The sequence below is a fragment of the Ips typographus genome, linkage group LG9 (genome assembly GCF_016097725.1).
Source record: "Ips typographus isolate SLU linkage group LG9, UJ_Ityp_2.0, whole genome shotgun sequence".
Lineage (NCBI taxonomy): Eukaryota > Metazoa > Arthropoda > Insecta > Coleoptera > Curculionidae > Ips > Ips typographus.
This window is the reverse complement of record NC_138430.1, coordinates 2345965-2361612: the sequence shown is the minus strand read 5'-3', so window position 1 is coordinate 2361612 and position 15648 is coordinate 2345965. Positions and strand designations below refer to the sequence as shown.

General features: G+C 34.7%; 2 protein-coding genes across 8 annotated transcripts in view; one reads left to right on the top strand and one right to left on the bottom strand.

The window, feature by feature from the left end:
• The window catches only part of beta4GalNAcTB (beta1,4-N-acetylgalactosaminyltransferase B), a 189204-nt gene that overhangs the window by 60927 nt on the left and 112629 nt on the right, over positions 1 to 15648 (top strand). The gene's annotated exons all lie outside the window — the stretch shown is intronic.
• Positions 1 to 15648, bottom strand: part of Lmpt (four and a half LIM domains protein limpet) — a 108973-nt gene that overhangs the window by 3629 nt on the left and 89696 nt on the right. For 5 of the 6 annotated variants that reach the window (XM_081986157.1, XM_081986158.1, XM_081986159.1 and 2 more), the window contains one exon: positions 663 to 832. In XM_081986157.1, the coding sequence (XP_081842283.1) occupies positions 663 to 832 (170 nt within the window). Of the gene's footprint in view, positions 1 to 662; positions 833 to 9491; positions 10030 to 15648 lie in introns of those variants that run through there. The other variant, XM_081986161.1, reaches the window with a different exon arrangement.

The following is a 15648-nucleotide window of genomic DNA, read 5'->3' as shown; positions in this document are numbered from 1 at the left end:
GCTAATGGAAATGTGGAGTAAAGAGACAAAACAATCGTAGTGAGCAAGAGTGTTCTTTTGGATGATGACACTGTGGAGAGAAAGAGAACCAGGAAAGATATGGGAACAGAGAAGAAACTATCAAAATTACCAAAGCACAATTCTTGGGATGCTGGAACTGGGGTGAAGAAGAACATAAACAACACCAGTGCCCCAAACCAAAAGGAATGGTGAATTATGGAAGAGAAAGCCTAGCCAATGTTCATCAGAAGCTAACTAAAAATTATCATTCACCTTCAGCTCGTCTTCAGCAGAACCACACAAGCTTAGTAGTGACTGACAAGGTTTGCGGAAGATATTGTCAACACTGGAACTGGTTTCACCATAGTGAAGAATTGCAGAATTAGTGATCCCAAAACAAAATTTATATTGGAAACAGGCGGAAGAGATACAATACCAATATTGGGAATCCATGAAGCTAAAATCAAGTTTGGACAGCATGAATCATTTGGTAGCCAACATAACCGATGGGTCTGGATTTTATGCAGCAACATGAATTCCATTTGGACTTAGAAAATAGTGACATCAAGACTAATAAAGACGAGTTTAGTGTGAAGATGGACGAAGGCAAGACTTTGTCAGGAAATGAGCTTAAAATGGCCTGAAAACGGTACAATACTAACCTTACTGCATTTGACACATCTCGTAGCGTATTTGTCCTCGTAGCACTTGGCACAGTAGATTTCCTGTTCGCGAGGAATAAAGCTTTGCGTGCCAATCGGAACTTTACATACACAGCAACAGAAACACTTTTCGTGCCATTGTCGTGTTTTGTATTCCATTTTTTTCGTTCCTGAAATGAAAAAAGACAACTTTATTTACTGAAAACAAAGTATAGTTAAATATGCAGAAGTGTACACATGTGGTATAACTAAAACTGGCCAAAGAAAACCATGTAACTATGATAGAGCAACATTGATAGTTGCATGAACGAGACAAAGATAGAAAATCTAAAAGAAGTTCAAGTGGGCGAAAATTTTGTTGCGATGTTGTCAAACGTCTTTCTGAATTCTAGATAAAATTTTGTGACTCAAACAATCCGAATCATAATCTAGCGGATGAATTCAGATAAGCTTCTGACAACATTGCCAATCCGACAATCATTTTTCGCCTACTAAATATTTTATTAGGTTTTCTGTCTTTGTCTCGCGCATGCAATTATCAATGTTTCTCTGTCAGTTACTCGGTTTTTCTTTGGCCAAATTTAGTTTTACCACACCTGTATACGTGGATTCTAAGTGAAGTGTGCTGAAAAGAGATTGCAATGGATCAGAAATGTCGAATCTAGACGATGGATTCAGTTTGTATTTTGACACCAGTTTTCTCCCTGACTTTACCTGATTTTATGTCATTAGATGGGAAATTTAATGAAGATTACAAAAATGTGCTTAAAATTACGATTCGGTCGCTCCAAGTGGGTTTTACAGGTGATTTTGTCCCTGACTGTCTTTTAAATGGGTGTTCAAATTTCAGATCATAATTTTACTGATTTGTAAACTTGTTGCACCTAACCAGTTTTTACCTAAATAACTCGAAAACGGTGAGAGTTACGAAAAATTTGCGAGAGACCAAAAATGTTCCTAATCAACTCCTTAACTCAGCACCGTAAGTTTGCAGGAGTGTTTTTGCTTCCAGTATACAGGGTGTGCATGAAAAGTATGGTGACTGACTGTTTTCGGTCACCCTGTACGCAATTTTTTAGATAGATTTTTTTACTCTACACTACTGGAAAGTGGAACTCAAGACGGTTAATTTGAGTGGTTCAACCTCCCTGAACTCACAAAAATAACCGAGTTACAGGGTGTTCAATTTTCAACTAATTTGAAAATTTGGTGCACCAAACCAGTTTTTCCTAAACAACTCGAAAACGGTGAGAGTTACGAAAAATTTGCGAGAGACCAAAAATGTTCCTAATCAACTCCTTAACTCAGCACCGTAAGTTTGCAGGACCGTTTTTGCTTCCAGTATACAGGGTGTGCATGAAAAGTATGGTGACTGACTGTTTTTGGTCACCCTGTACGCAATTTTTTAGATAGAATTTTTTACTCTCCACTACTGGAAAGAGGAGCTCAAGACGGTTAATTTGAGTGGTTCAACCTCCCTGAACTCACAAAAATAACCGAGTTACAGGGTGTTCAATTTTCAAACCACAACTTCAACTAATTTGAAAATTTGGTGCACCAAACCAGTTTTTCCTAAACAACTCGAATACGGTGAGAGTTACGAAAAATTTGCGAGAGACCAAAAATGTTCCTAATCAACTCCTTAACTCAGCACCGTGAGTTTGCAGGACCGTTTTTGCTTCCAGTATACAGGGTGTGCATGAAAAGTATGGTGATTGACTGTTTTTGGTCACCCTGTACGCAATTTTTTAGATAGATATTTTTACTCTACACTACTGGAAAGAGGAGCTCAAGACGGTTAATTTGAGTGGTTCAACCTCCCTAAACTCACAAAAATAACCGAGTTACAGGGTGTTCAATTTTCAAACAACAACTTCAACTAATTTGAAAATTTGGTGCACCAAACCAGTTTTTCCTAAACAACTCGAATACGGTGAAAGTTGCGAAAAATTTGAAAGAGAGCAAAATATTCGTAAAGAACTGCGAAACCCATCCATGAAAGTTTCACAGTCTGTCAGAGCCAATACTATACAGGGGGTGCAAGAAAAGTGCAGTAATATGAAGGCAAACATTGGACGTATTTTGGTGTCAGTGTTTACAATGTCTGTCGCATTTCAACTCATTCTGATAGCCTATATGTTACAACAGCTTAAAACTCAGGTTAAAACTTCCGCTGTCAATTATCTGTCTTGTCAATGTCAACAATGTCACTTGAAAAATCAGTCCTTTACACAGCAATCTGTCTTATCGTTCATTGGTTAAAAGCCAATTGCGTCATACTTTTTAAATAATGTAGTTTTTCAAACAAATTTTCTTTTTTCAGTTTAAAGTGACTATTTTAAAACATGTTGTATATTCAGCATATAAGAACATCGTCTCCATACCGATTTTTTCGCACTGATTTTACTTTCTTAAGGTCGTCGACAATAATAATTACTAATTCGACCTTATATTTCCGAAAAGTTATTGGAACGCAAAATGGTCGTAATTCGATTTGCCAAATATATGGCGCGCCTTTGATTTTGGGGCCCACGCCACGTCCAAACTAATTGCGTTTATAATCGTATTGTCAGTCGCCTACTTAATAATTGCATTGTAAATAAAGTAAAAGTAATTTGCCTCGTATTATAGGCAAAAGATGATATAAACATTAAGGCGGCGGAAAACTAATTGCTAAACACCTGAGGTTCTCATGTAGGTAGTGTTATTTACTTTTGCGAACAATGATTTATTTTTGTGGTTAGAGGATTTGTTAGAAGTGTAAAACTAATATTTGTAATATTATCTATTTTTGTCTTTCCGTTTAAATATGCAGTCTTCTTTACTGGTACCGTTATTGTCAATGGCGTCTTTGAACACAAGGTTGGTTACATAATGTAGCAAATATTGTTAGTTTTAAAGTTAGAAAATTTTAAAATTCATTAAACGAGCGTCAAACATGAGCCAGGCACGGTCTCCTGTGACGTAGTAAGGGACATAGTAAGCCAGGACGCGAATTACTCATTCCACTGAAATTCGGTCTTGTAAAAAATATCTGATTGGGACAGCTGTTACTCTGGTTTGAAGACAATTGAACAACACAACGCTTAAACGCCATTTTATGCACTGGAAGAGACAACTTCCTAAACACAAATCACTATAACATAACCTACAATTTTACTTCCGTCTTCTTCGATCAACAGTTGTTGACGTTTTGGTTGAAATTGATCTTAGATCCGTGTGCATTCCGTCTCACTCAGCTCACTATGAAGAGAAGAGAGATAGGGCACAGGTCCCTTTCTACGTCACAAATACATGGTGTACCAAATAAGTATGGCTGAGTTTTATTCGCAGTAATCATGTTGGGTTTTTAAAAAAGAAAAAATATGTGGAAATTATTTTTCGACGTACTACTAATTATCATTTGACTGTTTTTCATCGTTTTGGGCTTGACAATTGAGCAGAATGATTGAAAATAGTCCGGTAAGTCAGTTTTCAAGATATTTGAGTGTTTTTCGTCGTTTTGGACTTGATAATTGACTAGAATGACTGCAAATAATGCGGTAAGTTAGTTTTTATGATATTTGACTGTTTTTCATCGTTTTGGGCTTGACAATTGACTAGAATGACTGAAAATTGACCGGTAAGTGAGTTTTCATGATATTTGACTGTTTGTCATCGTTTTGGGCTTGACAATTGACTAGAATGACTGCAAATAATCCAGTAAGTCAGTTTTCATGACATTTAATTGTTTTTCATCGTTTTGGACTTGACAATTGACTAGAATGACTGCAAATAGTCCGCTAAGTCAGTTTTCATGATATTTGACTGTTTGTCATCGTTTTGGGCTTGACAATTGACCAAAATGATTGAAAATCGTCCGGTAAGTCAGTTTTCAAGATATTTGAGTGTTTTTCGTCGTTTTGGACTTGATAATTGACTAGAATAACTGCAAATAGTCCGGTAAGTCAGTTTTCAAGATATTTGAGTGTTTTTCGTCGTTTTGGACTTGATAATTGACTAGAATGACTGCAAATAATGCGGTAAGTTAGTTTTTATGATATTTGACTGTTTGTCAGCGTTTTGGGCTTAACAATCGATTAGAATGATTGCAAATAGTCCGGTAAGTCAGGTTTCAAGATATTTGAGTGTTTTTCATCGTTTTGCACTTGATAATTGACTAGAATGACTGCAAATAGTCCGCTAAGTCAGTTTTCATGATATTTGACTGTTTGTCATCGTTTTGGGCTTGACAATTGACCAAAATGATTGAAAATCGTCCGGTAAGTCAGTTTTCAAGATATTTGAGTGTTTTTCGTCGTTTTGGACTTGATAAATGACTAGAATGACTGCAAATAATACGGTAAGTCAGTTTTCATGATATTTTACTGTTTGTCATCGTTTTGGGCTTGACAATTGAGCAGAATGATTGAAAATAGTCCGGTAAGTCAGTTTTCAAGATATTTGAGTGTTTTTCGTCGTTTTGGACTTGATAATTGACTAGAATGACTGCAAATAATGCGGTAAGTTAGTTTTTATGATATTTGACTGTTTTTCATCGTTTTGGGCTTGACAATTGACTAGAATGACTGAAAATTGACCGGTAAGTGAGTTTTCATGATATTTGACTGTTTGTCATCGTTTTGGGCTTGACAATTGACTAGAATGACTGCAAATAATCCAGTAAGTCAGTTTTCATGACATTTAATTGTTTTTCATCGTTTTGGACTTGACAATTGACTAGAATGACTGCAAATAGTCCGCTAAGTCAGTTTTCATGATATTTGACTGTTTGTCATCGTTTTGGGCTTGACAATTGACCAAAATGATTGAAAATCGTCCGGTAAGTCAGTTTTCAAGATATTTGAGTGTTTTTCGTCGTTTTGGACTTGATAATTGACTAGAATAACTGCAAATAGTCCGGTAAGTCAGTTTTCAAGATATTTGAGTGTTTTTCGTCGTTTTGGACTTGATAATTGACTAGAATGACTGCAAATAGTCCGCTAAGTCAGTTTTCATGATATTTGACTGTTTGTCATCGTTTTGGGCTTGACAATTGACCAAAATGATTGAAAATCGTCCGGTAAGTCAGTTTTCAAGATATTTGAGTGTTTTTCGTCGTTTTGGACTTGATAAATGACTAGAATGACTGCAAATAATACGGTAAGTTAGTTTTCATGATATTTTACTGTTTGTCATCGTTTTGGGCTTGACAATTGAGCAGAATGATTGAAAATAGTCCGGTAAGTCAGTTTTCAAGATATTTGAGTGTTTTTCGTCGTTTTGGACTTGATAATTGACTAGAATGACTGCAAATAATGCGGTAAGTTAGTTTTTATGATATTTGACTGTTTTTCATCGTTTTGGGCTTGACAATTGACTAGAATGACTGAAAATTGACCGGTAAGTGAGTTTTCATGATATTTGACTGTTTGTCATCGTTTTGGGCTTGACAATTGACTAGAATGACTGCAAATAATCCAGTAAGTCAGTTTTCATGACATTTAATTGTTTTTCATCGTTTTGGACTTGACAATTGACTAGAATGACTGCAAATAGTCCGCTAAGTCAGTTTTCATGATATTTGACTGTTTGTCATCGTTTTGGGCTTGACAATTGACCAAAATGATTGAAAATCGTCCGGTAAGTCAGTTTTCAAGATATTTGAGTGTTTTTCGTCGTTTTGGACTTGATAATTGACTAGAATAACTGCAAATAGTCCGGTAAGTCAGTTTTCAAGATATTTGAGTGTTTTTCGTCGTTTTGGACTTGATAATTGACTAGAATGACTGCAAATAATGCGGTAAGTTAGTTTTTATGATATTTGACTGTTTGTCAGCGTTTTGGGCTTAACAATCGATTAGAATGATTGCAAATAGTCCGGTAAGTCAGGTTTCAAGATATTTGAGTGTTTTTCGTCGTTTTGCACTTGATAATTGACTAGAATGACTGCAAATAGTCCGGTAAGTCAGGTTTCAAGATATTTGAGTGTTTTTCATCGTTTTGCACTTGATAATTGACTAGAATGACTGCAAATAGTCCGCTAAGTCAGTTTTCATGATATTTGACTGTTTGTCATCGTTTTGGGCTTGACAATTGACCAAAATGATTGAAAATCGTCCGGTAAGTCAGTTTTCAAGATATTTGAGTGTTTTTCGTCGTTTTGGACTTGATAAATGACTAGAATGACTGCAAATAATACGGTAAGTCAGTTTTCATGATATTTTACTGTTTGTCATCGTTTTGGGCTTGACAATTGAGCAGAATGATTGAAAATAGTCCGGTAAGTCAGTTTTCAAGATATTTGAGTGTTTTTCGTCGTTTTGGACTTGATAATTGACTAGAATGACTGCAAATAATGCGGTAAGTTAGTTTTTATGATATTTGACTGTTTTTCATCGTTTTGGGCTTGACAATTGACTAGAATGACTGAAAATTGACCGGTAAGTGAGTTTTCATGATATTTGACTGTTTGTCATCGTTTTGGGCTTGACAATTGACTAGAATGACTGCAAATAATCCAGTAAGTCAGTTTTCATGACATTTAATTGTTTTTCATCGTTTTGGACTTGACAATTGACTAGAATGACTGCAAATAGTCCGCTAAGTCAGTTTTCATGATATTTGACTGTTTGTCATCGTTTTGGGCTTGACAATTGACCAAAATGATTGAAAATCGTCTGGTAAGTCAGTTTTCAAGATATTTGAGTGTTTTTCGTCGTTTTGGACTTGATAATTGACTAGAATAACTGCAAATAGTCCGGTAAGTCAGTTTTCAAGATATTTGAGTGTTTTTCGTCGTTTTGGACTTGATAATTGACTAGAATGACTGCAAATAGTCCGCTAAGTCAGTTTTCATGATATTTGACTGTTTGTCATCGTTTTGGGCTTGACAATTGACCAAAATGATTGAAAATCGTCCGGTAAGTCAGTTTTCAAGATATTTGAGTGTTTTTCGTCGTTTTGGACTTGATAAATGACTAGAATGACTGCAAATAATACGGTAAGTTAGTTTTCATATTTTACTGTTTGTCATCGTTTTGGGCTTGACAATTGAGCAGAATGATTGAAAATAGTCCGGTAAGTCAGTTTTCAAGATATTTGAGTGTTTTTCGTCGTTTTGGACTTGATAATTGACTAGAATGACTGCAAATAATGCGGTAAGTTAGTTTTTATGATATTTGACTGTTTTTCATCGTTTTGGGCTTGACAATTGACTAGAATGACTGAAAATTGACCGGTAAGTGAGTTTTCATGATATTTGACTGTTTGTCATCGTTTTGGGCTTGACAATTGACTAGAATGACTGCAAATAATCCAGTAAGTCAGTTTTCATGACATTTAATTGTTTTTCATCGTTTTGGACTTGACAATTGACTAGAATGACTGCAAATAGTCCGCTAAGTCAGTTTTCATGATATTTGACTGTTTGTCATCGTTTTGGGCTTGACAATTGACCAAAATGATTGAAAATCGTCCGGTAAGTCAGTTTTCAAGATATTTGAGTGTTTTTCGTCGTTTTGGACTTGATAATTGACTAGAATAACTGCAAATAGTCCGGTAAGTCAGTTTTCAAGATATTTGAGTGTTTTTCGTCGTTTTGGACTTGATAATTGACTAGAATGACTGCAAATAATGCGGTAAGTTAGTTTTTATGATATTTGACTGTTTGTCAGCGTTTTGGGCTTAACAATCGATTAGAATGATTGCAAATAGTCCGGTAAGTCAGGTTTCAAGATATTTGAGTGTTTTTCGTCGTTTTGCACTTGATAATTGACTAGAATGACTGCAAATAGTCCGGTAAGTCAGGTTTCAAGATATTTGAGTGTTTTTCATCGTTTTGCACTTGATAATTGACTAGAATGACTGCAAATAGTCCGCTAAGTCAGTTTTCATGATATTTGACTGTTTGTCATCGTTTTGGGCTTGACAATTGACCAAAATGATTGAAAATCGTCCGGTAAGTCAGTTTTCAAGATATTTGAGTGTTTTTCGTCGTTTTGGACTTGATAAATGACTAGAATGACTGCAAATAATACGGTAAGTCAGTTTTCATGATATTTTACTGTTTGTCATCGTTTTGGGCTTGACAATTGAGCAGAATGATTGAAAATAGTCCGGTAAGTCAGTTTTCAAGATTTTTGAGTGTTTTTCGTCGTTTTGGACTTGATAAATGACTAGAATGACTGCAAATAATACGGTAAGTCAGTTTTCATGATATTTGACTGTTTGTCATCGTTTTGGGCTTGACAATTGAGCAGAATGATTGAAAATAGTCCGGTAAGTCAGTTTTCAAGATTTTTGAGTGTTTTTCGTCGTTTTGGACTTGATAATTGACTAGAATGACTGCAAATAGTCCGCTAAGTCAGTTTTCAAGATATTGAATTGTTTTTCATCTCTTTGGGCTTGACAATCGACTAGAATGACTTCAACTAGTCCGCTAAGTAAGTTTTCATAATATTTGATTGTTTTTCATCGTTTTGGGGAATTGACTAAAATGACTGCAAATAATCCGGTAAGTGAGTTTCTATGATATGATACCCTGTATATGGAAAAGTCATTCGATTCAGCTTGTCAAGCGCTGCAAAATAAGCTAAAATGTGTCAAACAAAACAGTTTCCGAGATATTTATAGGATCAAACCTAACCTAACCTAAAAAAATTGCTTAAAAAGTGACATTAGTGCGTTCAAATAATTTAAATTGGACAACCTGTATATTAATACGTCATACAATTCAGCAGACCAAACAAGACCAATGCACATTCTCTAGGAAATTCCACTAGAACTCAATATTTTTGACTTTTATACAAAAAAATTCATATAAAATAAGAAAGCGAAAAAAAAACACACCTAAAGGTAAACTTTTAGGGTCTCCAAACAAACAATCATCCCCTAAACTGCATCTAAAACCCTTCTTATCTCCCGGTAGTTCCATGGACAGAATCGCGACATCTTCGTTCCGATCTTTGGCCCTACGAATTCGATCTTCTCCCACTGTTTTAGTTTGCAGATTCAGCTTTTTAAAATCACTTAAAACGCCCGCCATACCGACCGTCGTACACTGGATACACTGCACACTTGTCCCGCTTTAATTACATCACATTTGTTTTGGGTACCGAAATGCTGTCGGAAAAACAGCAGATTTTTACGGGCGTACGACGAAACGGGTACCGTCCGCACCGGTCGAGAAGTAATGTAGAAAGAAGCTTTAACTTGAGCTTTGAGTCATCGTGATCGTTTCGATGTCGGAGAACACGAAGCCAAATTCATTTCGAATCGAAAGAAACATTTTACTTGCCGTGTCAGGCCACAGCCATAGGACAAGGTGAAATTAACTTAACCTACACGCCAGAATTGAATAGAGATATCCGGAATATAGTTGCTGGTTTGATTTTTACGTAAATCTGCGCCAAACTCATCTGCAGTAATTTGAAAAAGGTGTACAAATAGGTCTGTTCGTAGAGAGAATCTCCAACTAGTAATCAGAAAAATAGATACATATCCCATTGGGCACAAGTCAGAAAACGTCATAGTCACGTGAGCATTCAACCAATGAAACTTGACATTTACTCTGTTTCTGAGTTGGAAACCAGTCAGGGATTGCCTCTGCGAACATTCCTAATAATTATCCAATAAGTGTTTTGATAGTCAGATACTTAGAGATAAGGATGCTTAATCATAAATAACAAGCGTAAGTAGGATTTTCCCAAAAGATAAACAATGCAATCAGTGTCTATGAAGAAGAGAAGTTTTGCAACATTTCTATGATTCACTGAAGGTTTTGAAACCTTTTGCAGTATTTTTAGACATTCTGCAACATTTCTAGGCCTATTTTTTTTAAATATTACTAGATTGTTTTCAACATTTTTAGACATTTTGGAAAGTTCTTAGTCCATTTTCAACATTTTCTAGGCTTTTGCAAGATTTCTAAGACTTACTGAAGGTTTTGAAACCTTTTGCAACGTTCTTTAAATCTTCTGAACCATTTCTAGACTTTTTTCAAATTACTAGAATGTTTTCAACATTCTTAGACATTCTGGAAAGTTCCTAGTCCATTTTCAACATTTGCTAGATGTTTTGCAAGATTTCTAGGACTTACTGAAGATTTTGAAACCTTTTCCAACACTTTTAAGGTCTTCTGCAACATTCCTAGACCTTTTTAAACATTACTACCCTTTTTTCAACATTTTTAGACATTCTGGAAAGCTCCTAGTCCTTTTTCAATTTTTGCTAGACCTTTTCCAACATTTCTAGGACACTGAAGGGTTTGAAACCTTTTGCAACGTTCTTTAGATCTTCTGCACCATTTCTAGACCTTTTTAAATATTCTTAGATTGTTTTCAAATTTTTTAGACATTCTGGAAAGTTCTTAGTCCTTTTTCAACATTTGCTAGACCTTTTCCAAGATTTCTAGGACTTACTGAAGGTTTTGAACCTTTTGCAACGTTCTTTAGACCTTCTGTACCATTTCTATACCTTTTTCAACGTTACCAGATTGTTTTCAACATTTTTAGACATTCTGGAAAGCTCCTAGTCCTTTTTCAATTTTTGCTAGACCTTTTCCAAGATTTCTAGGACTTACTGAAGGTTTTGAACCTTTTGCAACGTTCTTTAGACCTTCTGTACCATTTCTATACCTTTTTCAACGTTACCAGATTGTTTTCAACATTTTTAGACATTCTGGAAAGCTCCTAGTCCTTTTTCAATTTTTGCTAGACCTTTTCCAAGATTTCTAGGACTTACTGAAGGTTTTGAACCTTTTGCAACGTTCTTTAGACCTTCTGTACCATTTCTATACCTTTTTCAACGTTACCAGATTGTTTTCAACATTTTTAGACATTCTGGAAAGCTCCTAGTCCTTTTTCAATTTTTGCTAGACCTTTTCCAAGATTTCTAGGACTTACTGAAGGTTTTGAACCTTTTGCAACGTTCTTTAGACCTTCTGTACCATTTCTATACCTTTTTCAACGTTACCAGATTGTTTTCAACATTTTTAGACATTCTGGAAAGCTCCTAGTCCTTTTTCAATTTTTGCTAGACCTTTTCCAAGATTTCTAGGACTTACTGAAGGTTTTGAACCTTTTGCAACGTTCTTTAGACCTTCTGTACCATTTCTATACCTTTTTCAACGTTACCAGATTGTTTTCAACATTTTTAGACATTCTGGAAAGCTCCTAGTCCTTTTTCAATTTTTGCTAGACCTTTTCCAAGATTTCTAGGACTTACTGAAGGTTTTGAACCTTTTGCAACGTTCTTTAGACCTTCTGTACCATTTCTATACCTTTTTCAACGTTACCAGATTGTTTTCAACATTTTTAGGCATTCTGGAAAGCTCCTAGTCCTTTTTCAATTTTTGCTAGACCTTTTCCAACATTTCTAGGACACTGAAGGGTTTGAAACCTTTTGCAACGTTCTTTAGATCTTCTGCACCATTTCTAGACCTTTTTAAATATTCTTAGATTGTTTTCAAATTTTTTAGACATTCTGGAAGGTTCTTAGTCGATTTTCAACATTTTCTAGGCTTTTGCAAGATTTCTAAGACTTACTGAAGGTTTTGAAACCTTTTGCAACGTTCTTTAAATCTTCTGAACCATTTCTAGACTTTTTTCAAAATTACTAGAATGTTTTCAACATTCTTAGACATTCTGGAAAGTTCCTAGTCCTTTTTCAACATTTGCTAGACGTTTTGCAAGATTTCTAGGACTTACTGAAGGTTTTGAAACCTTTTGCAACATTCTTTAGATCTTCTGCACCATAACTATACCTTTTTCAACGTTACCAGATTGTTTTCAACATTTTTAGGCATTCTGGAAAGTTCCTAGTCCTTTTTCAACAATTGCTAGACCTTTTAAAACATTCTTAGATTGTTTTCAAATTTTTTAGATATTCTGGTAAGTTCCTAGTCCTTTTTCAACATTTGCTAGACGTTTTGCAAGATTTTTAGGACTTACTGAAGATTTTGAAACCTTTTCCAACACTTTTAAGATCTTTTGCAACATTCCTAGAGCTTTTTAAACATTACTAGGCTTTTTCAACATTTTTAGACATTCTGAAAAGTTCCTAGTCCTTTTTCAACAATTGCTAGACCTTTTCCAAGATTTCTAGGACTTACTGAAGGTTTTGAACCTTTTGCAACGTTCTTTAGACCTTCTGTACCATTTCTATACCTTTTTCAACGTTACCAGATTGTTTTCAACATTTTTAGGCATTCTGGAAAATTCCTAGTCCTTTTTCAATAATTGCTAGACCTATTGCAAGATTTCTAGGACTTACTGAAGGTGTTGAAACCTTTTGCATTACTTTTAAGATCTTCTGCAACATTCCTAGACCTTTTTAAACATTCTTAGATTTTTTTCAAAATTTTTAGACATTCTGGAAAGTTCTTAGTCCTTTTTCAACATTTGCTAGACCTTTTGCAAGACTTCTAGGACTTACTGAAGGTGTTGAAACCTTTTGCAACGTTCTTTATGTCTTCTGCACCATTTCTATACCTTTTTCAACGTTACCAGATTGTTTTCAACATTTTTAGGCATTCTGGAAAGTTCCTAGTCCTTTTTCAACAATTGCTAGACCTTTTAAAACATTCTTAGATTGTTTTCAAACTTTTTAGATATTCTGGTAAGTTCCTAGTCCTTTTTCAACATTTGCTAGACCTTTTCCAAGATTTCTAGGACTTACTGAAGGTTTTGAACCTTTTGCAACGTTCTTTAGACCTTCTGTACCATTTCTATACCTTTTTCAACGTTACCAGATTGTTTTCAACATTTTTAGGCATTCTGGAAAATTCCTAGTCCTTTTTCAATAATTGCTAGACCTTTTCCAAGATTTCTAGGAGTTACTGAAGGTTTTGAAACCTTTTGCAGTATTTTTAGACATTCTGCAACATTTCTAGCCTTTTTTTAAATATTACTAGATGGTTTTCAACATTTTTAGACATTCTGGAAAGTTACTAGTCCTTTTTCAACATTTGCTAGACCTTTTGCAAGATTTCTAGGACTTACTGAAGATTTTGAAACCTTTTGCCACGTTCTTTATATCTTCTGCACCATTTCTATACCTTTTTCAACGTTACCAGATTGTTTTCAACATTTTTAGGCATTCTGGAAAGTTCCTAGTCCTTTTTCAACAATTGCTAGACCTTTTAAAACATTCTTAGATTGTTTTCAAATTTTTTAGACATTCTGGAAAGTTCTTAGTCCATTTTCAACATTTGCTAGACGTTTTGCAAGATTTCTAGGACTTACTGAAGGTTTTGAAGCCTTTTGCATCTTCTGCAACATTTCTAGGCCTTTTTAAACATTTCTAGACTTTTTAAAACATCTTTAAACATTCTGGAAAGTTCCTAGATTTTTTGCAACATTTTAGATATTCTGGTAAGTTCCTAGTCCTTTTTCAACATTTGCTAGACCTTTTCCAAGATTTCTAGGACTTACTGAAGGTGTTGAAACCGTTTTCAACGTTCTTTAGATCTTTTGCACCATTTATAGACCTTTTTAAACATTACCAGATTGTTTTCAACATTTTTAGACATTCTGGAAAGTTCCTAGTCCTTTTTCAACATTTGCTAGACCTCTTGCAAGATTTCTAGGAGTTACTGAAGGTTTTGAAACCTTTTGCAGTATTTTTAGACATTCTGCAACATTTCTAGACTTTTTTTAAATATTACTAGATTGTTTTCAACATTTTTAGACATTCTGGAAAGTTTCTAGTCCTTTTTCAACATTTGCTAGACCTCTTGCAAGATTTCTAAGACTTACTAAGGTTTTGAAACCTTTTGCAACGTTCTTTAGATCTTCTGTACCATTTCTATACCTTTTTCAACGTTCCTAGATTTTTTGCAACATTTTAGATATTCTGGTAAGTTCCTAGTCCTTTTTCAACATTTGCTAGACCTTTAGCAAGATTTCTAGGACTTACTGAAGGTTTTGAAACCTTTTGCATCGTTCTTTAGATCTTCTGCATCATTTCTAGACCATTTCAAACATTACCAGATTGTTTTCAACATTCTTAGACATCCTGGAAAGTTCCTAGTCTTTGTTTTCAACATTTTTAGACATTCTGGAAAGTTCCTAGTGCTTTTTCAACATTTGCTAGACCTTTTCCAAGATTTCTAGACCTTTTTAAACATTTCTAGACTTTTTAAAACATCTTTAAACATTCTGCAAAGTTCCTAGATCTTTAGCAACATTTCTAGGCTTCTTTAACATTTTAGACATTCTGTCAAGTTCTTAGTTCTTTTTCAGCATTTTCTAGACCTTCTGAAAAATTTCTAGGACTTACTGAAGGTTTTGAAACCGTCTTCAACGTTTTTTAGATCTTTTGCACCATTTCTAGACCTTTTTAAACATTCTTAGATTGTTTTCAACATTTTTAGACATTCTGGAAAGTTCTTAGTCCTTTTCAACATTTGCTAGTCGTTTTGCAAGATGTCCAGGACTTACTGAAGGCTTCCACATCTTCAGTAAGTTTTGAAACATCTTTAAACATTCTTCAAAGTTCCTAGATCTTTTGCAACTTTACTAGACATTTTGCAAAATTCGTAGATCTTTGGGAATTCCGTACCTCCGCCAGTTTTAGTGTTTGAGCGACTGTAAAAAGCTCAAAACGTTTATCTTAATCTGCTCTTTCACTTCGTCCTAACCGCAATACGATTGAACATATTCAAGTCCAAAAAACAAAAAAAAAAACAGAGTTTACCCGGCTCTAAGTAGGTGTAAGTCTATTAGATGCAGAAGGTAATTCTAAACATTTTTGGTTATTTGCAAATACTTCCGTGACTCTAACTGTTTTCGAGAAATTTCTTTTTTTTCTATTTTTTTGTTGGAAATCGCATTAAAATTTTCAAAATTCCGTATTTCTGCCACTTTTGGGCTTTCAGCGACTGTAAAAAGCTCAAAATGTTCACTTTGATCTTTCACCACGTGACAGAATTTTTAAATTTTCAAGTCACCTAACTGAATTAGATATTTTGAATTTATTTGATTTTTTTCGCATGTTTAAACATGAC